The sequence below is a fragment of the Artibeus jamaicensis genome, unplaced genomic scaffold, assembly GCF_021234435.1.
Source record: "Artibeus jamaicensis isolate MK-2021 breed Jamaican fruit bat unplaced genomic scaffold, CSHL_Jam_final contig_685, whole genome shotgun sequence".
In the NCBI taxonomy this organism is placed as follows: domain Eukaryota; kingdom Metazoa; phylum Chordata; class Mammalia; order Chiroptera; family Phyllostomidae; genus Artibeus; species Artibeus jamaicensis.
The window spans coordinates 34,689,931-34,712,657 of record NW_026521924.1 but is presented as its reverse complement, the minus strand read 5'-3'; the positions used below and the strand labels follow the sequence as shown (position 1 = coordinate 34,712,657).

The window sequence follows — 22,727 nt, the reverse complement described above, 5'->3', positions numbered from 1 at the left end:
CCCCCCTTGGTTAGCCTCTTGTTTACGGAAATGTTAGACGTCTATTAGGATGTTAGCGAGGACCTCGTATCGATCTATCGCTACTTGCATTCCTTCGGCTCCTGAGGGAAAATGTGCCTCCGTATTTGTCAAGTCGTTTAGGTTTTTTTAAAAGCCCTAGCCTCTTTTCTGCGTGCGTATACACTTTCATCTTCTCGTGGGTCCTTTGTTTTGCCTGTAAGCAGACCCGAGCTCAAAACCTGCTTGGTTGACAGCCCTACTCTCTTGAAAAATTATTGTGCTGGGTCGTCCCGTTGTTCTGGTGCTGTGACACAGTACGTCGTAAGGATGCCTGTGTACTCGTGATAGTGGAAAGATGAACGTGTTACTCGTTTGCTCCTAGAGTTAGCCTTCTCTCGGGGTCGCACAGGTGTGACGCTTTGAATGGACAGTACAGTGCTACGTTTTTGCCTCTGTTGAATTCAGCCCTAGCGGGTGGGGAGGGAGGAGTGACTGGATTGTTTGGTGTCCCCACTTTGAAGGATCTGCTTGTGTAGACACCAAACTTCCCTTTTCTTCTGCTGACTTCCTGCATAAAAGTAGACTTAGAAACTAAACCGACTCTTTAGTATTACGTGCCTCTTGGCCATAACTAGTTCTTCTATGCTATGTATTTCTTGTCTCGGAGTACTTTGTAAACTACACTTAACTTCAAGTTCCTTCAGCTGTGAGGGCCTGCACCAGCAGTTGCTGGTTCTAGGGAAAGAGTACTATCTAGTTAATATATTTTGAAAATGTCATTAAGTAGGGTTTTTAAAATTTGTTTTTATTTATTGATTTCAGAGGGGGTGGAAAGGAGAGACATCTATTTGTTGTTCCACTTATTTATGCAGTGGGTTTAAATTTTTAATATTTTAAAATTGTGAAATAAAGTGTTTTAGTCTTCAATGTCATAAATATACCATCATTGCTTCAAAATAGAAAATATATGTAAAGCTATTTTTATGACTGTTGGAGAAATATCAAAGATAAATGAATGTATTTATGTATATTTGATGACAGACTGGTGAATTTGGATAAGTAATAAAATAATGACTTACATAGTTCAGAAATTAGTATACCATAATTTTTTATTTTAGTAAAATCAGTGAATATGTCATCAAGACTTTTACTTATTTGATGTTCTATTGACCGTAATTTAAGGATTAAAATGATATGTGATCATTCAAAATATACTAATTTGAATATATTTTTTATCAAAAACATGAAATAAGCACAAAAGTATTTTTCTTAAAAATTCCCTGAAATATTAAAATTTTAATATTGAGGTAAAATAAAAATTATTGAACATTAATATAAATTATTTCAGTAACACTAAAATTATTTGTTTTTGAATAAGTAAATCTTACTAAATATTTTTAAAAGATTTTATTTATTTATTTTTGAAGAGGGGAAGGGAGGGAGAAAGAGAGGGAGAGAAACATCTACATGTGGTTGCCTCTCACAGGGCAGGTCCCCCTACTTGGGTCCTGGCCTGAAACCCAGGCATGTGCCCTGACTGGGAATTGAACCAGGTACAATTTGGTTCTCAGGTGGATACTTAGTGCACTGAGCCACACCAGCCAGGACTTGTTAAATATTTTTATGAAAGTAAACTTAGTCACTATTCTAGTGTTTGCTTGCCATCTACCTGCCATTTTTTTTAAAGAGTCCATATCATGTTCATGCACTTTTGTCTAGATTTACATAGATACAAATTAAAGAATAATAGAAATTGCTTAGCAGTACAAATATTCTTCAGTCACTCTGTGCAACTGTTGCAAATGCTGAACACAAAGTTGCTAGTGCTTCCTGGGCCACAAGTTGTAATAGGAAGAGAAAAAATTGGACCTTTGACATTATTAAGAAGCAATTTTTTCTGATGCAAGAATCAGTTGTGAACTCTGCCAGAGGAAGGATTTGACAGTCGATTACTGTCTTTTTCTCTTTCCTGAGAGCACTTAGATTGCTCAATTGTAGCTTCATTCTGAAGCAAAGACTAAAATGTCAGGGTCAGCACAACCTCCAACCTGCTCAGCATTGTTTTAGACTCCCCTCCACCCCTGGAATTCTTTAAACTTGTTTTTATTTGGGGAGATTTCTATCATACTCAAAATACACAGAACAGCGTAACTAACTGCAGTTCCCTGCTCTCAGAGGCACAGGCATGGAAATGTTTCCCTGGGGCTGGGTGGCTTGAGTGGCTTGAGTTGTAATGGTGAAGGCCTCATGGTCCTAGGACGATGTGCTGGGCTCCACCCAGTGCTGGGGTCTGAGTGACTAGAGAGTCCTTTGTGCTTCTTAATGAGATTGCGTGTGTGTGAGTGTGTGTAAGAGAGACAGTGATATCCCAAAACTTCCTGTTATTTCTCGTGATTTGTGCAATTTATGTGTTAAATCTTCCCATACTGTAAAGTTTGAGAGATATCCTCCTGTAGTTTCTTCTAATAGTTCTTAAATATTATCATTTTACATTAGGTAGTTAATTCATCTAGAGTTTATTTTTGTGGATGGTGGAAGTTAAAGGTCTAATTTTACTTTTTCCATATGGCGAGTTAATTTCCCCACACCATTTATTAACTGGTTTTTTTTCCCCCTCAGATTTGCAAAACCTTACTCATATGTGAACTTTCAATATATGCTTGGGTGGTATGCACTTGAAATCTGTTTTGTTTTATTGATTTGTGTGCCTGTTTTCTATTCTTAATACCTTTTTTTTTGTAATGGTGACTTTGTGATGTTTTAGTATCAAATGAGATGATTCTTCCCTTTATTTTTGAATAGCATTTTTGCTGGCTATAAAATTATAGTTTTCACTTTTTTCTTTTAGTGCTTTGTAATTTCTTGTCTTGCACTTCATAACTTCTTTCCTTGTAGTGTCCTCGCCCTGACTTTGGTATCACGGTAGTGATGTGTCTTAAAATGAGTTTGGAAGTATTTCTTTTATTTATTTATTTTTTTTGGAAGAGTTGGAGAAAGATTGGTGTAGTTCTTTGAATGTATGGCAGAATTCACCAGTGAAGACATCTGGTCACAAGCTTTTTATTTGCTGATAGGTTTTTTTTTTTTTTACTTATTTATTTTTAGAGAGAGGGGATGGGAAGGAGTTAAAGAGAGAAACATCAATGTGTGGTTGCCTCTCATGCGTCCCCTGCTGGGAACTGGCCTGCATCCCAGGCATGTGCCCCAACTGGGAATCCAACCGGAGACCCTTTGCTTCACAGGCCCACATTCAATCCACTGAGCTACACCAGCCAGGGCTTTCTCTTTCATTCTTATTCAGGAATGTCCTCACAATGTGTCTAGATATACTTTTTTTCTTCTTTATCTTCCTGAAATTTATTGGACTCTTTTAATTTGTGAACATTTATATTTACTTTGGGAAAGTTCTTGGCTATTTAACTGTTGTCACCCCACTACTTCTTTTTCTAAGATTTTATTTTTTTATTTATAGAGAACACAGAGGGAAGGAGAAAGAGAGGGAGAGAAAGATTGATTGGTTGCCTCTCGCACAGCTCCAACTGGGGACCTGGCCCACAACCCAGGCACGTGCCCTGATTGGGAATTGAACCAGTGACCTTTCGGTTTGCAGGCCTGCACTCAGTCCACTGAGCCACACCAGCCAGGGCACTTTATATATTTTTAAAAAATAAGCAGCAGTGCTTATTTATCATACAGCATTAAGATTTGTAAACTGTAAATATGTAGAACAGACTGTAAGATGCAAAAAATGGATGTTTTCTTTTTTTATAGGTATTTGTTTTGACCTGCCATTTTAAAATAAGTCAAAATGCCAATAAGACCGGATCTCCAGGTATGTAGTTCTGGACCAAAAGCAAGTATTTTAGTTACTAAAATCACTTTGTGTTCATTTACAGGCATTAAGTGCTATATTTTTGGGAAAGACAAGCTTTCTTTTTTTCATGAAGTGGACAGAGAATAATTTAAATTAAAATGGTATCCTTTCATTTTTTTCCAATAGATTTGTTTTTAAATCTATATTAAAAGTATGTAAAGTGTAGATGTGAATTACACATATCTATATCTATATATCTTTTACATTGAAAAGAATAGTGTGCTGGTTCATGTGTAAAACTTATGCCTGGGTATTATCATATCAAGGTTTAAAATTGTAAGATACTTCAGTTAGGTAAAGAGTAAGTTTTAGCTATTTAACTTCTGTGCAGTTCCCACCCAAGCCTGGTGATCTGATCATAGTATGAAAATTCCTTATTAATGATGTTTACATTAAAAGTAGGGATGGCAGATTTTATAAAGGTTATGTAGTCATGCATCGCATAACGATGCTTTCTGAGAGGTGCATCATTGGCACTTCCGTTGTGCACACATCATAGTGCACTTACACAAGCCTAGATGATAGAGCCTGCTACACCCTAGGCTATGTGGCGCCGAGCCTGGTGCTCCTAGGCCACAACCTGTATAGCACATTACTGTACTGAGTACTTAAGGTGGTTATAAATCAGTGGTAAGTATTAGCACATCTAAATATAGAGAAGGTACTGTAAAAATAGGGCACAAAGGTTGGGAAATGGTACAGCTCTACAAGACACTGTGAATGCAGCTTGCAGGATCTGAAGTTGCTCTGAGTGAGCCAGTGGGTGTGTGGGGTATTATAGTACCACTAATGTAGACTTGACAGACACTGTACACTCAGGCTAGACTAAACCCATAAATAACACGCGATTAAGTCAGACGCGAGAGGAAACAGTGCAGTCAGGAGTTGTAGTAAATAGGAGATGTGAGATGTGTGTAGCTGCCGCAGGCCTGAAGGGGCACTGTTTTATGGTAGACATCTATAAGAAGAAAGAGTGTGCTCTAAAATAGGAAGCATAGGAAAGTAGATATATAAGCCAGTAACACAGTCATTTATTACCACTGTCAAGTACCATGTACGGTACATGACAGTGTGTGCCGTAACTTTATGACTGACAGTGCAGTACGTTTGTTTATATGCACTGCCTGTTATATGAGGTTACAATGGCTATCATGTCACGAGGCAACAGGAGCATTTCAGCTCTGTTATCTCATAGGACTACCATCATATACGTGTGTGTGGTCATTGTTGGCCCAAGCCTCGTAATGAGGCACATGACTATAAACCTGTAATATAATACATTACATATATATATATATATATATATATATATATATATATATATATATAAATGCTTAAGTCATACTGGTTGGTATAGTTTCTAAACAGTGCTTTTATCTGTCTTTATGCAACTTTTTTCTTTTTTATTATTTAAACTTCATTAAGAAGTTGATAGATATGTTAAGGCTTTATCCATGGTATTATGGATTGTTTACTACAAAGTTTGTTTTACTTCTTTCATTAACAGGTTTTTGTTAAATTCAATGTAATGATGACTTTCCAATTTAAGACATGAAGTGGAAATTAGTAAAATATATTTTTTCCTATATAGAGTCTTGTCAAAGAAACTTAATTAATTACATTACTCCAAATTTAAGAGTGGGAAGTTTTAAAAATATATATTATACAAGCTCTTCTGGGAATTTTTATGTGAAAACAATTCTCAAATTACTAGATTGCTTAAGGTGACTAATTTTGGGTTTGATTCAATATATGTGCCATTATCTGTATTTCTCCAGCAGTTGGAAAAATGCATTGATGATGCTTTAAGAAAAAATGATTTCAGACCTTTGAAAACACTTTTACAAATAGATATTTGTGAAGATGTGAAGATTAAATGCAGCAAACAGTTTTTCCACAAATTGGATGACCTTATATGCAGGGTAAATATTAATTTTTGTTGAATGATTGTTAAAATCACTATACAGCAGTCTTTTGTTTTGAGGAGAAAGTATTTTATTCATGAGGAAGACATGAATAAAAAGGCTTTGGCAAGCTTGCTTATAATGATATAAATAAAGGCTTGTTTTACCACTTCCTTTTCTTAATTTTTTATTTGATGAGGTCCAAATAGCATATTGGACCATTTTCTATATACAATATACAAATAGCTTTGTTCACAGAGTTACTGTTTGGGAAAAATAGGTCACCTGTTTGGAGTTTAAATAACTTGATCTGTTCTTAAGAGAAAGAACTTATGGACGTGACAGCAGTGCGGTGCCTGTGGTGGAGGAGGGGGTGGGGGTACCTGGTAATGGAAACACCAACATAAAAATAAGTGAATTTGACCTATTTTTAATAAACTGTCAGCATATTCTTCATGTTTTATGGACAATGCTTGGTACTTACAAATATTTTTTAATTGTCCAAAACCTTGGACTTGATTTATCATATGTAAGGCAGTTTCATAGGTGAGAAATGTGATTATTGAAAATCAGTATTTGAGATTTGCTTTATTGAATCTGTTAGATACATGGAACTTTCTAGAACTGGAAGGTTAACTTTGCATCATAGTCTAAAGTTTCTTGAATTTATACAGCTCTGCATTTTTGTATTGAATTTGTCATTCACTGGCTTTACGCATTTTTTAAAGCCCATTTTTGTCCATTATCCTTGGAGATTATGAGAATGGCTAACTTTTAGGATGTGTGAAGATTATGAAGCTTCTAGCACAATGCCAGTTCCATATTATTTTGTGTTAACAGATGTTTAAATGTATGCTTTTCATTTTAGGAACTTAATAGAAAGGATATCCAAACTGTTTCAGTCATTTTCATTTCTTTTGGAAGATGTGGCAGAAATATCAGTATATTAGGGCAAGCCGGACTTCCAACTTTGATACAACAAGGACTAATCCAAAAGATAAGTATAGAATATGTAACATTCATGTGAGAGAAATATGATTACAAGTGTACACTCTAATAAGATAAATGGTACCAAATGTTGAAAAATAAATATGGGTTCATGTAAAACTTTGAGATAAAATAACTATCTGCATAACCTGTGACATATATTACAAAGATAAAGATCACAAAGAAACTGCACACAGGCTCCCCAATAATCATGTGGACTTAGGTTCACAAGATCCTCAGGGCCCTTACTTACTTTATTTTCTCTTTATCTTATCTTAGTCACTATCTGACTTTATCAATTTTTTATATTCATTGTCTGTCTGCCATGCTAGAATGTAGGATATTGAGTTTTATTTGTTTTCTTCATTGCAATATACCCAGTGCCAAGAACAGTGTCTGAGATGTCATTTACACTCAACTATCTGAATTAATCGAACATAAAAATACCAAAATTTTTCCCATAGTAACAATGCTAAAGTAATCTAATATGTGATAATTTATTTTCACCTATTATTTGAGTGTGCTTGAACTAGGTATTTGAAGAAGGAAGTAAAGGTCTTCTACACCTATAATTAGGATTAACTTCATTCCTATTTAAACAATGGGAAAATATAGTAAGTTACCAAAACCCAAATGATAATGATATTTGAAAGCATAAATTTATTTTGATATAATACTGGAATTTTTTTTTGGTACTTCTTCACTCCCAGGATTACTATTTATACTGATAGATAAGTACATTCTCAAAACTGAATTCAAAGTGACTGTATATACATTTTTCTTTACATGGTTGCCTGGTTTGAAAAATCCAAGGAGATACTTCTGAGTCAAGGAAATTCAAAAGATGAAACTCTTACAAATATGATAGAAGACTTACTTGACCTTTTGATGGTAAAATCACATTGATTAACTAATGTTATGAAGCACATGTTTATTTAAAAACCATTTGTGTTCTATATGCCTTGAGCCTAAAAGTCACTGAAAGATTGGTTTGTGACTTGGTTGGACTAACCTGTTCAGATTATATAAAATATTTATCCTGAGTAATGTAATTAAATAATTAGTTAATATATAGAAGTTAAATAATTATGTGGTGAGTTCAAATTTAATGTTATTTTAATAATATTTATAATGGTTTATAAATAAGATAGCAAATTATACATTAAATATTATCCACTTACTTTTCAGGTCATATATGACGTCAATGATGAAGGTATAATAAACATTTTATTTCTGTGGAACAATAATTTGCAGTTAGAGTTTTAGTATAATTTTGCATTATCATAGTGTTTTCCTAATATTAGAAATTCATTATCTAATTCAGGTATCAATAAACTTTTCCTGTAAAGAGCCAGATAATAAATAGTTTAAGTTTTGTGGGCCAAGAAAAATAGAGGATAACAAGAAAGAAAACAAATTTCCACAAATTTTTTATCAATGTAATTAAAAACATAATAATTGAGTACAGTATTTTGTAATATGGTATACTAATAAGGAAAATAGCACTCTTTTGAGGCGATGACCTTTCACTTATTCCAGTTCAAAGTTAGTTTTTGCTTTTGTCAAAATATATTACAGATGTTCATTTGTTGATGCTTATTTGTGATGAAATTTTATCTATATTGCATTAGAAAATGTCTTTTCATGCAGATAATGACAAATACTGATACCAGTTTGAAAGCATGATTTTTAATTGAACATGGTCATGGCTTGGAAAGCATTTATAAAGTTATATTAGTTTGTCTTATTAATATTTGCCCCTTAGAATATCATTGTATTGCAGATTAATCACTGTCGATTGAAGCTCCTCAATTACACAATTAAATAGAGTTTGCCACAAGGGAATTTTTTCTTGCACTTACATCAGTGTCCAGAAATGCTGCTGGACCCATAGATGACACTTGAAGAAAATACAGCCCCTGTAAATTCGTGTAGGAATGGAGATGTCACTTCTCGTTCTAACTCTTAACAACCTAGGAAGGACAGAAAGCAGCTTGGCATTACTTGCGATTTAGATAACTTTAGTTTCATTGAAACAACTTTACTGAAGTGTGAATTTGTCATACAGTGTAATTTTGCCTTGTAATTTTGGGATGAATTCGTTGAAAAAAAATTACACCTCTGCAGTGCAAGCTATTTACCAAAGTCGTTCAATGGTTGTAACTAATGAGGACTAAGTTTATGAAAATGAATAAAATTCACCTTGACACTGCTGGCTCAATGAAACATGATAAATTCAAATAAACTCACAGAGTACTTGCTAATGAATACATAGACATACAGAAACAGGTAGTGAGTTGAATTTAGTTCATGGGCCACAGTTTGCCAACCCTGGAGGCTAATGCAACAAAATTTTCAATAGTACACTGAGAATGTAGAAAATGTTACAACTCTTCCTTTCACTAATGGCTAGTCAGTGTTTGGGGGTTAGCAATCAGTCCCAGTTATTTTATTTCTGTGTTGCTTGAGAAGGAATTATTTAGGATTAGTAATTAAGGCTGGTGAATTATTTATAAATAAATAAACAGCTGCTTTTTGCTTCCTTAAAAGTCAAAAAGTTTTAAAGATCAATTGCTTTCTACTGCAAAAATAATTAATGCTACTTTTTCAATGATATCTGTGCAATTAGCATAACAATCTATTCTGAAATCTTACATTTTTAGGGGAAAAAACAGTCTTAAACCACCAGTGATTATAAAGTGATCAAACAGGGTTTGGGGTTTTTTTTTTTTAAGCAAATTATCATATCTTTTCCCCTAGTCAAGTGATTTTTTTCTAATGCAGTCATTTTGGAAGGTTCTGTTACAGTATTGCCATTATTTAAAGTTACTTTTTAAATTTGTATTATGGCATAGCATGTAGAAAATTCCTTTGAATATGTTTAGTATTGATAAAGCCTAGTCTTTTGAGAATAGGGTTGACTCTTAGAAATAGCTCAAGATATTTGGATCATCATGAGTTGGAGAGAGAGTGATGGCTATTATGGAGCTTTTGAGTATGACTACTAATGAGGCCCATTTTCCAAAAACCTCAATATAGAAGTTTCCACTTCTGAATTCTATGTATTTCATGCACAAAAGTGCCCTATGTGCCTGAAAGGAGAAGCTGGGTTTGGATTCCTCTGCCAGAATTGAGATCAGTCACATGTGTTGAGTAGTTTTTTTATTCAAAGCCACATAGCTGGTTAGTGCAGAACCAGGACTGAATTTTATGTATCCTGATGTCCAGGTGAGTCATATGGACCTTCTAAACTGAACCAGTACTTCCTTTATATTAACTCGTAAAAGTGAAGCTTGTCATTTAAAGGGACTTAAAATACACATTTATCAATAATTTTAACACTTTTATTCAGGTAAAAAGCAAGTAATGGAAAGTTTCATACCTCGAATTTGTGCCCTGGTTATAGACTCAAGAGTGAATATTTGTATTCAGCAGGAGGTAAAGTCATTTGTTATATTTCCTTTTGAAACCTAAAAATGAGAAAGTGAAGAAAATTTGCTAGCAACTTATCAAATTGAATAATATTTGTATCTTGGCACTAAATTATTTATCATGCAATGTATATGTACTCTTAACAATTCATTGTCTCACATGATGAATATATTACCTAATGTTTATTGAAAACTTGTAACTGTATGGATTTATGTATACATATAGTTCATATGAAAATATACCATTTAGACATTAGGAGTTCTTAAGTATTTAAATGCTAAAATAACCTGTAACAGTGTGTACATGTGTGCAATTTTGTATCACCATAAGAATAAATATTAATATTTTTACCTTCCCAGTTCTTAAAGTTATAATAAACATGTCATATTGTGAAGAATATAACTGTTTTAAGTATAGAAATCACAGTATATTCTTTTTTTGATATGCTGTTTCATGTTTCTTATATTAACTATTTTATCCTTCATAGTCTTTTCTCTACCCTTTTCCGTTCCATGTATAAAGTGCTGATTAAGAAAAAATAGGCTTCTAAGTTTATGTACCTAGAATATTTTTCTAAATATTTAAGAATTATCTTTTTTTTCTTTTCTAGACTCTAAAAAAAATGAATGCTATGCTTGACAAAATGCCTCAAGATGCCAGGAAAATACTCTTTACCCAAGAAATATTAATTCTCATGTAATTATTTGTACTGTATTGCTTTAATTAGTGGTTAAAGGATGTTTTATAAGGCAATAGGGCAACTGAGTTACATTAATAATTAAAACTGAAAGAACTGTTTTAGCTTTGTAATATAATTTATGGATATATTTTCTGAAAATGTGTGATACTATCCAATTGTAAATTTTAGTGATGCCCTCCCCCAACAGATGGGTTTTCTCTTTAATTGATACTAGTCTAGTATATAATCTGTTATTTTGATTCATAGGAACAGTATGGGAAAAAGGATTTTAGATGCTGGAGGTAAGTTTTTAAAAAATGTTTATATTTGAAATTATTACAAATTTATTAATAGACAGCATCTTTTTAGTCAAAACATAATATTAACATTGTAATGCAATGAAATTATGTGAGGGAATTATTAGCTATATAGTCAAGCAATTTTAATAACTTGAATAAGTAAATTATAAATATTTGTGGGATTGAAATAACAGTTAAGCACAATAGGAGTTGTTAAATATAATTTGCACTTAAATAGTAGAATTATGATTATTAACTTAATCTTCCAGTGGATTCGAATTATTTTTGCCAGGAAATTCCTCAAATGGTATTTTATGAAGTTGGGAGGTTAAATATTCTTGAGATTGATAGATTTATTTTTAAATCATGTGTTTAGTAAAAGAACTCAAAATTTTCCCCCTAAGTTTTGTATGAGAAAATTTTGACGCGGTGATTAACATATATTGTAGAATAAATCACTGGCCTAAAGTACTTTGGAATAACTTTAAACATATTTCACAAAAGGAAAACAAAGATTCTGTGATTGCAGACTATTATATGAGTTATTTTACAATTCACAACTCTGATAACAATGAAATGGCAGTCTTTGAATATTTAGGAATTTCTTTTTAAACATCCTTTAAAAAATTATTTACTTCTTGTTTTTAAGATTTTATGTATTTAGTTTTAGAGAGGAGGGAAGGGAGGGAGAAAGAGAGGGAGAGAACATCAATGTGTGGTTTCCTCTCAGGTGCCCCCTATTGGGGACCTGGCCTGCAACCCAGGCATGTGCCCTGACTAGGAATTGAACCAGTTGCCCTTTGGTTCGCAGGTCAGCACTCAACCCACTTAGCTACACCAGACAGGGCTAAAAAATTATTTACTTCGGATGGTAAATTTATTTTGTTATTTGGGTTGTATTCATTTCTATTATGATGAGCTAGTTGTAATTCATATGAAGAAAATAGCAAAAGATGAGTAAATTACACTAATATTTTATCTTGCTTGTTCTAATACCTGATAAAATATATCGAATTTTATAAATTCTTAATTTTTATAATTTCAAATAACACATTACCCTTTTTTTCAAGATTATGACTTACAAGTAGGTATCGTAGAGGCTTTATGTAGAATAACAACAGAGAAACAAAGGCAAGAACTGGCATGTCAGTGGTTTTCAATGGATTTTATTGCAAATGCATTTAAAGGAATTAAGGATTCTGAATTTGAAACGGTAAGTGGTATAAAAATTTAAAAATTAACCATTGTTTTTGAAAATTACCATGGTTTATTCAAAGTCTCTCTTTTTTTAAAAAAATTAGGACTGCAGGATTTTTCTCAACCTTGTAAATGGCATGCTTGGAGACAAAAGAAGGTAAATTAACACAGATCATTTAATCTCAGGAATGAGAATGTAAGGATAGGTGATGTGAATTTTTATCACTCTGATAGTGACAGAACAACAGAATATTTGCAGTGTCAGGCACCTTATAGATGCTCAGGACACATTGGGTGACTAAGTTCATGTGTACTTTACTTACTAAGGAAATGAACAACAGGGTGAGGGTACGTGCAAGGGGTCATACTATTTGGATTTGAATCAGTTTCTCTCTTCCCAACATGAGGCAGATTATTTAACCTTACTCGCTTCTGTTTTCTTAGCTGCGATATAGGGATACTAGTAATACCTATTCAGTGTTTGTTGTGAAGATTGAGATAATTATATGGTAGCACTTATAATTGTAGCTGACCGAGGAAATAGTCACTAAATTCAGCCGTTTTCATTAGGAGTGTTACTCAGTTCTTGTCTTATCCCATCTAGTCCTGTGGGAACTTTCATTGTGTTGAGAGTAAAAACTAAAATAGGAATCTCTGCCCAGAGTCAACAGCATGGAATGTAATATGGTACAATCACTTTAGTCAAAATGGCGGGTTATGCTTTCTCTATAGAAACAGATTTTTATTACACTTTTAAAAAGCAATAAAGGAGATATGATTTTATTTTAATTGTTATGACCACTTCCTGATTTTCTTTTGATCCTAGGCATGATTTGTATGGCTGGTCAAGCTTATGCTATTGTAAAGGCTTATTAATTTATTTCTTTACCTCAAACTTTCTATTTCAGGGTCTTCACATTTCCTTGTTTATCAGCATTTCTTGATAAATATGAGGTAAGCTTTAAATTTAACATGTTTTAGTTATTGAATGAATTTTGAGGTAAGGGTCAAGTGAACTACAGATTACAAATTGGCAAGAGCATTAAAAAGTTATATTACATCACATATATAGCTGGTCTAGTATCCTATATCTAAGACACATTTTATGATATATTTGTAGTTCAGAATAAATAAAATGCAAAGATTTTATTTCAAATTTTATTGTTTCCTTAACCAAGCCTATTATTTACTTATCATTGATGGATATATTCAAACTAATACTTTCAACCTTTATTTGCACTTGGAATATTTGTGATTGCCTGAAGCTAGCTAATTTCTGTCTGTAATACTAAACAAAAATTTTTTTATTCTTTCTAAATTGATTTAAATGTAATACTTGTCTCCTCTATCTTCTCTCACTTTCCAGCTATCCTCTTTTCAAAAAGAAAAAGAAAAATTTAACCGTGAATATTACATGATTATAATTCTCTGTTGTCATTTCTGAGAGCATTGGATATATTACTTTTATACCTTTATTTTATTAGCTGCAAATACCATCAGATGAAAAACTTGAGGAATTCTGGATAGATTTTAATCTTGGGAGCCAGTCTCTATCATTCTACATTGCTGGAGATGACGATGTAAGTTTTATTACCTCTGTACTATTTTATATGTTATGTATATATGTATATAAATGTCTTAATTCAGTTTAAAAATGTAGAATTCACTTTATATTTTTGTAGCTATTTTAATGTTTCAGTATTATCCCAGCAGTTTTGATTAGCATGGTAACATATCAGCTAATTAGACCTGAAAACTATTTCTGATGCTTTACTGCAACAGAAAAATTAATGCTAAATTTTAATACTAGTTGTTTAACATAAGCTTTTCAGAAATAAGCTACATGTTACTTTCAGATAAAATTTAACATTCACATGAATAAAGTGAATTGAATTTAGAAAAAATAAGTTACTTAAATAAAGAGGCACTCAGAAATAATATTAACAGATACTGACAAATGGTCTTATTCATACAATCTTCTGTTTGAAAACGGTGAGGAGCCCACTCTCATGGGAATATTTGGAAGTGAGTTTTAGACCTTGCCCTCCTATGCTATATTGTAGCTCTATTCGAACCCTCCAACCAGGTGCTGTATTTTCTACTGACCCGTTTCTAACCTGAGGAAAATTCACGAAACTTTGTTTCCAAATAGCTACTATTTAATATTTGGTATTTTGGGATATTTCTACCTCCAATTGTATAATGACTGTGCCAATATTTGAGTACGAGTTGATCTGCATTTACTAATCCAGTTGTGACACCTGACAGTATTATGAAGCTTTAGTCCTTCTAGTTGATCTCGTATAAAATTCTGCTTTTTGTTCCAGTTCAACTCTCACAGATGAACATTAATCAGATGCTTCTTAGGATTGCCACATCCCTTTTTTTCTTTGCATTTTCTAGTACCTTCTTAGACTGCTTCATTAAAAGCGTTCCACATACTAGCACTGCTTCTCAGGGGCACTGGCAGTTTTCACTAGTTTATTTAGTCCTGCGGGACTTACAGGAATATTTTTAACTGGATTTTATTCAGGAACTGGACTTCCATTTTGGGAGAAGAGGATAGAATTGAATTGATATAGTTCCTTCCTTCACTCGGCTTGGTCTAATGGATGATTCAGACAAGAAAATAAGCAATTATAGAATTAAACACAATGGGGCTAGCATAAAATGCATTTACAAGTATTTAATGTCTATTGTGTTCCAGACACTGATGTAGAGATGCTGGGAGATTCTTCTTCCCCATAATATGTATATGTTTAGACTCCTCTCTCCTCTGGCTTCTGTAGCAATGTTAACATTATCACGGTAGTCTCTCACCAGAAGCCATTCCACATAAAGTGGCTGCTTAAAACCCTTCTTTCGTTTCTGTCATGCCCATCTTAGGGCTTTCTACTCACTGGTTCTTCTGCGTAGAAACTGCCTCCAGTTCTTCGTGTCCCAGTTCCTTCCCACACAGATTTTGGCCTGGAGATGGCCTCCTTGGAGCGGTGTTCCGTGTTCTCTGGGAGCTCAGTCTGAAGTAACTGCCCAGCCACGTCGTAACACATTGTCCTGTTTTATTTTCTTTATGGTAATTTATGTTAAAATCACTACATTTATTATTTGTGGTCCATTTTTACCCTGTTGAATGTAACATTCATGAAATCAGGGACCCATCTTTCTCATTTACAGCTATCCATATTTATTATAAGAATGAGTATTTAGAATATTCAAAGAACTGAAAGATGTGTAGTGTGCAAAGAGTGCAAAGGAGAGTGGAGAGAAATCAGGCAGTGTGAATCTAAAGAAGGGTTATAAGACAGAGGTAAGGACCACATTCATGCAAAAGAGTCTCCTGGTGGGGACAACGGATTAAAAAGGGACAAACCTGGAAGCAGTGAGGAGACTCACTGTAAGTCAGGCGAGAAGTCATGTGGCGTGGCTCTGGAAGGTTGCAGTGGGGGTGGGTGGGAACGGGTGGGTTCCGGGAAGACTTGAGAGGAAGTCAAAGTGAGCAGACTTGGCCATCTGTTTGTAGTAAAAAGGAGGAGGAGTCATCAAACTGGGTAACTGGATGGTCCTGTCAGAGGAGGGTAAGTTTTGCAGGGGAAAAACGATGAGTTTAGATTTGAGGGGTTTGACTTGGAGATATGTGTGGGATATTCAGCAGGGGATGTCTGGCAGGCAGTTGGATACACCAGTCAGAGGTTCGGGTAAGAGAACTGAGCCACAGGGGAGATTTAGAAGCTATATATAGACAGGTGATAAAATCATGGGACTTAATGAATGCCTAGATGACAGAACCGTGAAGACACAAATTTATGCGGGGTAGGTAGAAGAGACTCTAGTCTGAATGAAGGGTACTTGAAGAATCAGCCAAAAGAGACCAAATTAAAAGGGTCTCGTGCTATGGAAGGCAAGGGAACGGTATTTTCAGGAGAGTGAATGACCAACACTGTCAAAAAAGTGTTGTCAACGAGAGTGGTTTCACTGGGGAGACAAGGGTGCAGGCTTTCCTGGAAAGCTAAGCCACGTGGAGAAAAACAACATCCCATTAAGGGAAAGAGCACAACAGTGGCAAATGTTCAATGTAGACTCAAGGGAGGGATTTGTGTGAGGTTCTTTATTTTAAGGATAAGAGCTTTTTAAAATTGATGACAGGGTGATGCAGAGGCTGAATAAAAATTGATACCAAGAGGAAGTAGGTGCAATAATGCAGGGAGAGTAAGGGGTGAAGATGAGAGAAGATAAGCACAGTGTATTGGCAACTGTTGAAGCTAGATAAACACACATTTTGGGTTTGTTATATTATGGTCTCCTCTTTTTAAAAGTCTGTTTGAAACTTCCCACGATATAAAAAAAATGTAAAGGAAGTCCGTGAACCAGGTGCCTCCATGTGCAGGAAGTCATCATGAAGTCAGATGGTAACAACCAGTAGTAGGTCCTGCCACATGCTGTACTGGCCTCGGGGGAGCCAGTGTTTCAGGGAGAAACAGCCGCTGGGAGCGGTGGGGAGAGAAGGCTCCAAGCCTCTCCTCCTGCCTGGAGCATCTGGGGCCTGGGACAGTCTGTGCCTTCTGCAGAGGCTGTCAGGGTGGGGTCGCTACTGGAGCCCAGACTGGCTTCACTTCTGTAGAGTGAGAACAAGTTGTCCTTTAACAACTGAAAAACTGGATCTGTTTTTCTCGCAAGATTACTGAAAAGTTTTAGGATCCCATCTTTTAGGAATGGTATCTCACGTTTACTATGACTGTTTTTGTGGATTCAGCATTTTATTCAGTTATCCAAATTTTCAATGAAAACACTTAGAGGAGAAAAAACATTTTACATTATTACTAATGTACATTCAATGTTTGAATCTGAGGACAATAGCTGGAAATTAAAGAATATGTATTTCAGCCCTGGCTGGTGTCAATATCAAAGGATAAATACCAAAGAATAAATATCAAAGGATCATGGTTCGATTCCCAGTCAGGGCACATACCTGGGTTGCAGGCCAGTTCCCGGCAGGGGACGCATGAGAGGCAACCACACATTTATGTTTCTCTCCCTCTTTCCTTCCCTTCCCCTCTAAAGATAAATAAATAAAATCTTTAAAAAAATATGTATTTCACAAAACATTTCAATGACAAAGATAGGATTTGGTAACTTTTATTTTAAAAAGATGTCTTCAAATATTAATGGACAATCACCTTTTTTGGTCAAGAATAGGGAACCATAAAATTACTTCCATGTAATAGTGACCAAATAGATTCAATGTGACATGTGTAATGTACTATGCAGTCAATTGTTGGAGCAAGAATTGTGCTGTATCAACTGGTTACTTAGTAATAAATAACCATTGTTTGTATAACTGAAAATGGTGTTTAAAGAAACTTTAAAGAAAGAATAAATTATTTGTTTATGGTCAAAACCTGTCTTTAAATTTTAAGGACCATCAGTGGGAAGCGGTCACTGTGCCCGAGGATAAAGTACAAACGTACAGCATTGAAGGTATGGATCCTTTCTAGAAGTCTCTTCTGATGCCTCTGATGTGGAACAGAAATTACATGCTTTCTGAGAAAAGAAATAAGCTCATGAAAGCAAAGTCAACATTTTCCTTACATTCACCATCTTAAATTTGTTACACTTCCTCCTTCCACAATCTCCCATCTTCCTCCTATACGTATTTCTTTCCCTGTCTGGGCTGAAACCCATGACCAGTCGCTTTCTTGTTACTGTGTTCCAGGCTCTTGCCCTTCCATCCTAGTTGTGTGATTAGATCCAAATATCTCAGTTGTCCACTCACACAGCTGGGATTGCACATCACGGCTGGACAGAACAATACAGCTGGGCTGACTGGTACCTCTACAAGTTCAAGTATCAAGACACGCTGGTCCCTTCAGTGGGTCTGTAGTGGTGTGTCATGATAGTTCTTTGCGTTTCCCTGGTGACTGGTTCATGTTGGACACTTTTGCATGTGCTTAGCAGCCATTTGTGTATCTTCCTTTGCAAAGTATCTGCTTAAATATTTTGTCCGTTTTTTTACTGGACTGCTTATTGCATTAAATGAGTTCTGACACACACTGGGTACCACTTCTGTGACAGATACATGTTCCATGAGTCTTTTTCTCCCAGCCTGCCTCTTGCTCATGTATTTTCTTAATAGTCGTTATGAAATGACCCTCTTTTGCCCATGGTAGTATTCTTTGCTCTGTAATCTACTTTATGTAACATTAATACATACACGCATATCTTTCCAGCTTTGCATTGGTTAGCTATAGCATGGCATATATTGTCTTTTAAACTTATTTTTGTGTTTGTATATATAAGGATCATCTATACATATATAGTGGGTTTCCTGTGGGCGGCATATACTGGATCTTGTTTTTTAAATGTAATTTGTAACCTTTAAAGGTAATTATTCATATGCTTTAAATTTACCATCTGGTTCTTGTTGTTTCTATCTGCCATGTTTCATTTCCTTTTCTCTTTTTCCCTCATATTAATTGATTTCAGAATAATTTTATTGCATCTCTTTTGTTGGCTTTATACTCTTTTTTTAGCAACTGATGTAGACTTTACTTGATACATCTTTAACTTGATAGTGCATATGTTTAATATTATACCCCTTTATGAATAATACAAGAACCTTGTCCTTCCAAAATAGTACAGAATATTTCCTCACCCAGTTTCTCTTTTATTGTAAAAAATGCATAACATAAAACTTACCATCTTAACCATTTTTGAGTGTATAGTCCAATAACGTTAACTATATTCACACTGTTCTCCAGAACTTTTGTCATCTTCCAAACCTGAAACTGTATCCATTAAATAACTCCCTTTCACCCCTCCACCCAGCCCCGGTAACCTCCATTCCACCTTCTGTTTGTACGAGTTTGTCTTAAGTGGAATGAATCTTCATTGCTAAAGCCTGATGACTTAATGTTGAAACACATGACTCTTTTGCTTCAAAAAAGCCCACTGGCACTGTTTAGTTGGAAAGTGTTGCCACCATCTTCAAGCAATCAATAATTCTTAGTCAATCAAAGGACAGTACTCTGAAAGTTTCATGACCATATAGTTGCAAATGCAAGCAAGACATTTCCTGCTTGGGTTAGCCTCTCGAGAATCCGAGTATGCTAGCCCGTCGGGGCATTTGCCCCTTAGGTTAGGTCACTGAGTGACCAGCAAAGCCTTTCCTGGTGCAGAGACGAGTTTTCCCATTTGGCGTGGCCTTTCTCCCTAGAGATGTTTTCCTCCTTCCCAAAATTATTCAGGGGCAAGTACAGAGTCCTCTCAGTCAACAAGAGGGCACCACTTGAGGTGCCGTGAGCCTGTGATACAGGCTCCTTCCCTGAGTGCCAGGTAGTCTTTCGATGACTTCTTGGAGTAAGGGAGGTGAATGCCTCTAATAAACTGGCATTAACAGTCTTCTTCCGTCTGGATTGATAAATTCATTGAAGGTGAGCATTGTATTCTCACATCACAGTTTCCCAGCACTCATGTTTGTATCACTTGTTGTTTGTTTACTGTCAAGATATTTGTAGTAACTATGGATTTAATAGAACTGTTTGAACAGGCACAAATGCACAGAAATATGGATATTTAAGGAATTAGCTATTTTTGTTTCCTTCTTTTAAATTAAGAAAATAGTTTTCTCAGATGTGTTTAAGGAATATTTATTAAGAACCTGTTGGTGTCCAGAATATATTCAGGCTTTAGTTCATTAGTTATTGTATTAGCCTGTAAGTTATAGATCAGGGAACCAAGGCTCTGAAAAATAAAATTCACCTAAAACTTTCTAAAAATAAATTTACTTTGTTTACATAGATATTATTAGAATTAATTTAAATACTGTTAAATCCTAAAAGTTAACTTTATTAAGTTATTGTTATTAATATGCTGTATGTTTTTCTTACTTATAGTATACCTATAGAGTGGTACCATAGAAATGAATAGGAAATAATCCGTGTTTGTGTGTGTGTGTATATATGTGTACAGAGAGAAAATCAAAGAAGCTGCTGACTGTAATTCTGAAAAATATCTTGAAAATTAGTACAAGAGAAGGAAAAAAATTGCTTTTGTATTTTGATGCATCATTAGAAATCACTAATGTGACACAAAAAATGTTTGGTGCACATAAACATCAGGTAAGTATTTAATGTTTTTAATAAAGATTCATTTTCATATTCTGGAAACTTTTGGTTACTTGGGCTTCTAAGTTTTATTGAGGTTTTCCCCCTAGAATTCTTAAAATGACATGTAGCTTTTTAGTTCTTTAAATCTGCACTGTCCCTAGCCATCAGGCTGTTAGCCATACCCTTTGGTGTACCCGTTAGGGAAAACCTCAGATGATGGAATGAGTGGCAGATGCTGAAAACATTTCATGAATCCCTGCTAGGTGTTTAAAAAGTGAAATGAGATGAAGCCCCCTTTTCAAGAGGAGACATAGTTGGGAGAATTACAGGCTATCCTTCCGAAGATGTAAATAAGTGGCATAGGGAAACTGAAGCATAGAATTTGAGAGAAGAGAGAATGCCCGTTAGGAATCAGATTTGGAAGAGAAGGTGCAGAGATGTGGTTTGGCTGGCCTTTGAAGTCGATGGATAAAGTAGGTTAGACCCTTCCCACAACTGTGGAAGACATATGAGCTGGATACTGTTTAACTGGGAACCGAAGGTGACAATTCCTGTTATGTTTGGGGAAGATACTCACTTAACAGGTCTGGATAGGGTATATCTTTGTTCAGGCTGCTAACACAGAAAGACCACAGACTGGGTAGCTTACACAATGACATTTGTATCTCATAGCTCTGGAGACTGGGAAGTCCAAGATCAAGTCCAAATCCAGCAGATTTGGTTTCTGGTAGGGTCCCTTTCCCTCGTTCATAGCAGACATCTTGTCACGGGGTTCTCCTGTGGTGGGTCGGGGTGGGGAAAGAGTTCTCTTAGATTGGCCTTATTGGGCACTCATCCTGCTCAGGAGGCTGTGCACTGGGGACCCAGTCACCTCCCGCAGGCCCCACCTCCTGCACCAGCACTGTGGGGGTTAGGTTTCAACATGAATTGCGGTGAGGGGGCATGTGTTCAGTCTGCAACGGTGCCAAAGATTGTGGTGAAGTAGCAGAGACGATGGGGTGAGGGGTCCTGACCGGAATGGCATGCTAAGAAGTTCAAGTGTTCTGAGAAAGGCATTTATACGTATGAAATAATGACTTGAGATGATTTGGCAATTTTGAAAGGAAACAGGTAGGAAATAAGTGCATTAAAATGGAAAGAACTACAAGAAAATGACATCACTTTGAATTAATTTAATTTTAGGAATTGATCAGAAAACAGAGTATTTCAGTTGCCAAAACATCTGTGCATGTACTTTTTGATGCAAGTGGATCACAGGTATGTGTCTAACTTCCTTGATTTTAATCATTGGTCTAAGTTTAACACAAATAATAACACAAATAAAGGTAATGCTGGAGGTTAAATATCTCAAAAATAAATCATTTCAACATGGATAGTGCGTCAATGAGATGTATGTGATTCTTAAACATGTTATTAATGATTATTTTAGTAGCAAGGTAGATATTTGGTTCTTAATCAACAGCAGTGTTTTTAAGTTTTGAAGTATATGTCCTACTGATGCAGAAGCTTGTGCTAGGTCTGTTAACATTTGAAAAAGTGGACACTTTTAGTTGGGTTACTTTGGAGGACTAAAAATTGTAACAGTATGTGGAAGATGGAAAGAATTGACCATAGGAAGTGTGAGATGAATGGGCGCTTTATTAAGACATCCAGTGGTTTTTGAGGGCATCCTATGGTTTGCAGTTTTAAGTATTTTTTTTCCACATTCTCCTACAGATTCTAGTACCGGAAAGTCAAGTCTCCCCAGTTGCAGAAGAACTCGTTAGTTCAAAAGAAAAACCTAACTCCCAAAAGGAATTTGCTAAACCTCAAAAACATATCCAAAACAGTACTCCAGGGGATAGAAGAAATAGTCAGCCTGAGGTAAATGCAGTGTCTAAACAGTCATCCATTTAGAAAATACATCAAATTGTTGCTATGTGTGATTATAGGGAAAAAGCCTCTATAACACTTCAGAGTACTTTTCCTGCCTTTTACAAATAAAACCAAAAGACGGTGTTTTAGCAGACTGTACGTGTGTGTAAGGGTTAGTGCAGGGTACACTCTACACCTGGGAATTCCAAATGAGAGATGTTTAGGAAGCTAATGACCACTCTTCCATGGCACTTGCTGTTCTGTTCCCCCCTCACCCCATGCCCCGCTCCTGCTTCACTGGAGGTCCCCTCTAGGCCATGTCCCAGAGCCACACTCCTCAGCCTTCTTTGTCATATGGCTGTGACACTGGGCATTGCTAACAGCCCTCGATGCCTTAAT

The 22,727-nt window shown here is 35.4% G+C and overlaps 1 protein-coding gene across 4 annotated transcripts in view; it reads left to right on the top strand.

Annotated features, from left to right (window-relative positions):
* Positions 1–22,727, top strand: part of SYCP2 (synaptonemal complex protein 2) — a 55,485-nt gene that overhangs the window by 1,343 nt on the left and 31,415 nt on the right. For 3 of the 4 annotated variants that reach the window (XM_053671414.1, XM_053671413.1, XM_053671412.1), the window contains exons 1-13: positions 7,558–7,656; positions 7,954–7,978; positions 10,118–10,203; positions 10,808–10,893; positions 11,144–11,178; positions 12,246–12,388; positions 12,477–12,529; positions 13,281–13,326; positions 13,857–13,952; positions 17,787–17,847; positions 20,338–20,486; positions 21,657–21,731; positions 22,191–22,337. In XM_053671414.1, the coding sequence (XP_053527389.1) occupies positions 7,627–7,656; positions 7,954–7,978; positions 10,118–10,203; positions 10,808–10,893; positions 11,144–11,178; positions 12,246–12,388; positions 12,477–12,529; positions 13,281–13,326; positions 13,857–13,952; positions 17,787–17,847; positions 20,338–20,486; positions 21,657–21,731; positions 22,191–22,337 (1,032 nt within the window). In that variant the 5' untranslated portion in view covers positions 7,558–7,626. Of the gene's footprint in view, positions 1–3,771; positions 3,833–5,652; positions 5,797–6,646; positions 6,776–7,551; positions 7,657–7,953; positions 7,979–10,117; positions 10,204–10,807; positions 10,894–11,143; positions 11,179–12,245; positions 12,389–12,476; positions 12,530–13,280; positions 13,327–13,856; positions 13,953–17,786; positions 17,848–20,337; positions 20,487–21,656; positions 21,732–22,190; positions 22,338–22,727 lie in introns of those variants that run through there. The other variant, XM_037153570.2, reaches the window with a different exon arrangement.